The sequence below is a fragment of the Lolium perenne genome, chromosome 6 (genome assembly GCF_019359855.2).
Source record: "Lolium perenne isolate Kyuss_39 chromosome 6, Kyuss_2.0, whole genome shotgun sequence".
In the NCBI taxonomy this organism is placed as follows: Eukaryota; Viridiplantae; Streptophyta; class Magnoliopsida; order Poales; family Poaceae; genus Lolium; species Lolium perenne.
Genome location: NC_067249.2, coordinates 24545103 through 24550708, shown reverse-complemented (window position 1 = coordinate 24550708; position 5606 = coordinate 24545103). Strand labels below are relative to the sequence as shown.

General features: G+C 42.9%; 1 protein-coding gene across 1 annotated transcript; it reads left to right on the top strand.

Moving 5' to 3' along the window:
- The first annotated feature begins 891 nt into the window (after nt 1-891).
- On the top strand, nt 892-5114 carry LOC127308588 (E3 ubiquitin-protein ligase SINAT2). Its single transcript, XM_051339451.1, has 4 exons — nt 892-1134; nt 2108-2405; nt 3446-3832; nt 4514-5114. Exons 2-4 carry the CDS (start codon nt 2184-2186, stop codon nt 4832-4834), a joined length of 930 nt encoding a protein of 309 aa, XP_051195411.1. The 5' UTR covers nt 892-1134; nt 2108-2183; the 3' UTR covers nt 4835-5114.
- Nucleotides 5115-5606: the final 492 nt, after the last annotated feature.

The window sequence follows — 5606 nt, the reverse complement described above, 5'->3', positions numbered from 1 at the left end:
TTCCCTTAATATATTCCACATAACAAAAAGGGAAAATTATGGAAGTAATGTGACAAAGACAATGTCGGTGCAAAGAAATTTGTTTTACATGCACGTACAATGGGGTGATGTCAGCTTTCTCTTATGCTTGCCACGTCAGATTTTTACTTAGTTGGAGGAGAGAGAATGAAGGGAGGGGAGGTTGTCTTCCCTTAGCTAAGGTATGATCTCTTGTGAAATAAGAGAAGACTATTTTCCCCATTCTACGATTTGTCTTCCCTTAATCACATAATTTTTGACTAAAAATAATTAATTATCATTTATTGCAAGGGATTACAATAAGAAATAATGCATTGTACCGATTATATTTATCATGCTCTCTAGATGACATAGACTATTAAGAGAAGACGTGCCTTCCCTACCATTGTACATGCCCTAAATTGATTTGGAGTAAAGCTCCCACAATAACTACAGATTAGAGAAGGCATATTCTCCTATTTATAGTCAGACCTAGCTGCGAGTAGTTCAATATTATTGCTCTCTTTACACTTTCTTTTGTTCATAGACACGGTGAAACTTAGATGCTTGCAGTATCTACCCGCATTCAATTCCATCTTTTATGGCATACATTTTGATCTAAGTAGGACTTATTTATGTGTAACAAAATAATAGTACCTGTTGAAATGATCCGGTCGCCTAATTTTCCGCTAACCAGCCTGTTAATTCTCTTCTTCTTAATAATTGAGATGAGACAAAAAAGAATTTGCCTCCATTTTGAAAAAAATCAGTTCACATGTCGAAGTCTTTTGCCACAGATACCAGGTCTCCTCAGAGAAGCTGAAACGTGGGCCTCAAACGCCAGTACATAGAAATAACACTATTTGCTGTACAAAACAAAAAGAACGAAAAAAGAAACAGAAATATCCCCGCCTCCACCACTGTTCTTCTCCCCCACCTCCCTCTCCTCCCCGGCTCCGATTTCTCCCCCCGAATTCGCCCCTCATTTGCTCGTCTGCCCTTCCTCGCAGTCCGCCGCGGCCTCACACGTCGACGGACTCGCTGCCGGCGGCGGGACGGCGTCCCCTCTGCTGGCACAGAACTGTCAGACGCGGAGTGGAGATCCACCCCGGCCTGGAATGGTTCCTTCGTCCGTCGGTAAGGACACCCTAGCTCGATTGCGCTAAAGCCTCCGTTTTGCGTTGCTTCTCGGGGATCCCGAATCTTTCCGTTGCTGTTGCTGTGGCTGTGACCATGAGCAATCAAATCCAAATCTTTGTTACCTTTCCGCTCAACCAAGCTGCCGGTTTCCTTGCTGCGTAGTGCCGTGCGTTTCATCTAACCCACCAACCATCCTTGCATCGGGTTCGATTAGGTTCTTGTTCCTCCTCGGGCGCGCAAGATCCAACCAACCCGAGGCGCCCCGCCGTTTTATTTTGGTGGAAAATCGGGGCATCTGCTGAACTTCGTGCGAGTTTTGGTGTAGTTGAGGTTCGTACTGTAGTGGGGACGCAAGTCTTCAGGGGAAATGCTGTTGAGAAAGCCAGTTTGGCTGTTGTGTAGATGGTTCCGAATTCTGTTCTGTTTGGGCAAGCAAGATGCTCCTTTTCTCCCTCGCGGCCAATCGTTGTGGTGCGAGAATAATGAGGAACAGAATGTCGGTTGTTTTGGGCAAGCTTAATTTTTGTGAATGGTAGTACACTTGATGTTAATGAACATGCGAATCTTTAAGGATAAATAAGATAACCGACGAACCAAAGTACCCAAATAACCAAGGAGTAATTTTGGTTCTTTGCCATGTTCAGTCGTAGGTGCTTTTGGTTAGGTCACAATGTCACATGTAGATCTGATGAAGTTGTCCTTTAATTTATGAAACTTTTGTTCGTTCAAATGTGTATTGGATGATATAACGGCTCCTTAATGCCATGTCAGAGTTCTAGAAACAATCTAAGTTTATAAATGAGAACATGAAGGGAGTTTAATTACCAGTAACTTCAGTTGTGTCCTATATCTTCCAGCAAGATTTTTATGTAGATCATCTACACTGAAAACTGAATTCAGTATCAGCCTATGCAACAGATTTACCCATATTTGTATATCTCGCTGATAATCATAAAACTGAATCATGCAGCTGATCACAAGGAAAGATGGAGTGGTGGGGGTGCTGATATTGTCTAGTGCATCCCAATGTGAAAGAATCTTTTACAATGGCCCCAGGAAGCAGCATTGTGACTGTAGTTCCCGAGTCAGACTGTGTAGACCATGGGCTCTCTGAGGCACTCAGTAGTATCAGGCTTGATGGAGAGTCTACAAGTAAGCCCTCTTGGGCTGCGTCACTTGTCAATGTTGGTCTATCGTCATTGACTGGCTTGAATGATTTGCTCGAGTGTCCAGTGTGTACAAACTCAATGCGGCCACCCATACTTCAGGTATGATTACTAATGTGTCTTCATTCTTTTCTAGTCCTTCAGCAGAGCAGAATCTTTGGGGTATGTGCATCAGGCTAGCCCTGGTGTGAGCACTTTATTGGTTGTATCGCCTCGGTGTGGCGTTTTGAATAGAAATCTCTTGATAAAAAAGCAGAGCATAATCCTTGGCAAATGAGGCCCTGTTAGTTTTAATTTGGCTCGGTCGTCTTAAGTATTGGGTTAGATTTGTGAAGTTGTGCCAGACAAGCAGTCCCACGATGTACATAGGACATGTGTAAAAAATGTGTTTTGATATGTAAGGTATAATTGTTGTATTTGTCCAAACATAGGACATGCACTGGTGTACATACTCAAATTATTCTGTTGGTAAAGTATACTTGGTCTTTTGCTAATTAAAGTACCCTTAATTTTTTATTCATTTGTTCCATGTGGATTAGCATGCCCCTTTTCATGATGGAATCCCTTACATGTTATAACTAATAACAAGTTTACATTGGTCATGCTCATGTTTTTCGTTTTGTGTTCACCATACTGTCCATTGTTACAATGTTGGATTGTTCACCTTGAAAGTCTGGAGATTGCCACGTCTTAAAGACACAATAGGAATGCATGGGAACAATTTTTTGGTTTGATCAGTATCTTTGTGCTGTGCATGTATAATTAGTTGCTCATGCTTCTGTCAACCTTTGTCATTTGCATGGTCTCAAGTGTCACCAAGCACATAAGTTTTCTGCCATTGCATAAAAGTTATTCTTAGTTTGCTTCATATCTAGGCACTTATGTAGTTCTCTGTTTAGTGTGGAATCCTTTTCACCAATTTTTTTTCATTTCATAGCTGCAATTGCTGAAACACGAGTTTCATTTTAAATCTTGAAACTTTGCTAGTGGTTCCATCCTTATTTTATTTCCTTGAAGCCGAAAGAATTGCACGCTTGTTGTGTTACTTGAGGTAATGGATCATTGTAGCTAGAACAAGTTTTATCAATTATGAGTAAGAAAGATGATATCATACTGATTGATTAATTCTGGACTTCCTGCAGTGCCCAAATGGTCACACAATTTGCTCCAGCTGTAAGCATAGGGTAGACAATCATTGCCCTACTTGCCACCAGGAACTGGGAAATATCAGATGCTTAGCTCTTGAGAAGGTGGCTGAATCAATTCAGCTCCCATGCAAATACCAAAGCCTGGGCTGTCCTGAGATTCATCCTTACCAAAACAAACTTAAGCACGAGGAGCTCTGCAGGTTCAGGCCATACAGTTGTCCATATGCAGGTTCAGAATGCCTGGCCGCAGGTGATGTTCCGATGCTCGTGTCTCATCTCATAAATGACCATAAGGTGGACTTGCATGAAGGCTGCACCTTTAACCACCGTTACGTGAAGTCAAACCCTTACGAAGTGGAAAATGCTACATGGATGCTCACTGTAAGCACTATATCTGTGCATGTTAAATATAGACATACAGTATATCTGGTTGTGCAAAAGAAGTTAATTCCTCCTTTCCTTAGTGACAACATATAATTTTTGTCAAAAGTCAACTCCTTCTAAGTTTGACCGAGTTTATAGACAAAAACTGGGCTATAACACAAATCAATATGACAATATCAATAGGTTCACCGTAAAATATGTTCTCATGGTGTATTTGTTCAATATCACAGATATGGACATTTTTCTTGCATATACTTTGTCAAACTTAGTAAGCTTTGGAGCGGAGGTAGTATGTATTTATCCAATCTGGAATACTCCCTCCGTCCTATGGAACTTGTCTTAACTTTGTCAAATTTTGGATGCATCTAACACTATATAGCATCTAGATACATCCAATTTTTTGATAAAATCAAGACAAGTTTCATGAGACCGAGGGAGTACATCAGTTATCTTTGTCTAAAGAATCGAACATTCAACAAATCAGCATATGCATATTTTATAGGATATAATTTGCCTATCAAGAAGCATTTCTGGTATATATCATTGGACGTTCTGAGTGTGATCATATCCTTGTCATTTGCTTGGAACTCATCCAATCTTAGCTGTTTGTATCAGGCAGCTAGCGCCTTCGACTGTTTGTAGTCTAAGATCCGCTCTACCTTGTCATTGCCTTTGTAGGTTTTCAAGTGTTTTGGTCAACACTTCTGCCTCCACTTCGAGGCGTTCCTGCTGGGGATGTCGCCAGTGTATATGGCCTTCCTGCGTTTCATGGGCGAGGAGAGCGAGGCGCGGAACTTCTGCTACAGTCTGGAGGTTGGCGGAAATGGGCGGAAGCTGACGTGGCAGGGCACGCCCCGGAGCATCCGCGATGGCCACAAGAAGGTGCGGGACAGCTTCGATGGCCTCATCATCCACCGCAACATGGCTCTCTTCTTCTCTAGTGGCACCAGGCAGGAGCTCAAGCTGCGGGTGACCGGCCGCATCTGGAAAGAGCAATGAGGAGATGAACGACAAGCAGCCGCTGCTCCTCTGCCAGGTGCAAAGCCCCCCTCCCCCTCAGGAGCGGGCTGCGGCAGCGGGAACCCAGCCGCCGGCGCTGCGGATCTGGCCTGTGCAGATGCTTCTTCCATTCTTGCTGACCACCCCCATGATTCCATTATTTTGTTCTTGTGCTGCTGGGAGAATATGTCTACTACTACTTGATGTACAAATCCTTCAAGAAATTGTTTGTCGAGACCATGGAAGGAAGTCTTCCCTAGAACATATATGTTGTGAATTCTCTCCTTTTGTCATTGTGTATATTCCATGGGCAGCGGACGCTGCATATCAGCCAGGGCCTGGGCCCTGGCCTGCGGCAAGCGAGAGCCACATGCTGTAATTCCCAGCATAGTCGTCTTACAATCCCCGACATTGTGTGATGCTATGCTACAAAGCAAAATGCACACAGTATCTCTACAGGATGTTCACAACTCTGTAGTTTCCAAGTCGTAGGTCATTTGTGTGTTACTTTAGACTGACGATCATAAACTAGTTCCCAATAGGCGACTGACTTTGTAGCTCATGTGTGACTGAAAGTTTTATTTCCGACACATCCTAACCCTAGCTAACGTTTTTTGTGCGTAGATGGTAGATTATTGCGGCACAAACATACGAAGAACATAAACTTTGTGAGACCCTCATCTGATGGACAGCGTACACATATGGGTACAGATGCTCTTCGTTGCTTTTTATAAGGCTCACTCAAGTAGTTATCATTGCAACACCTTAGATG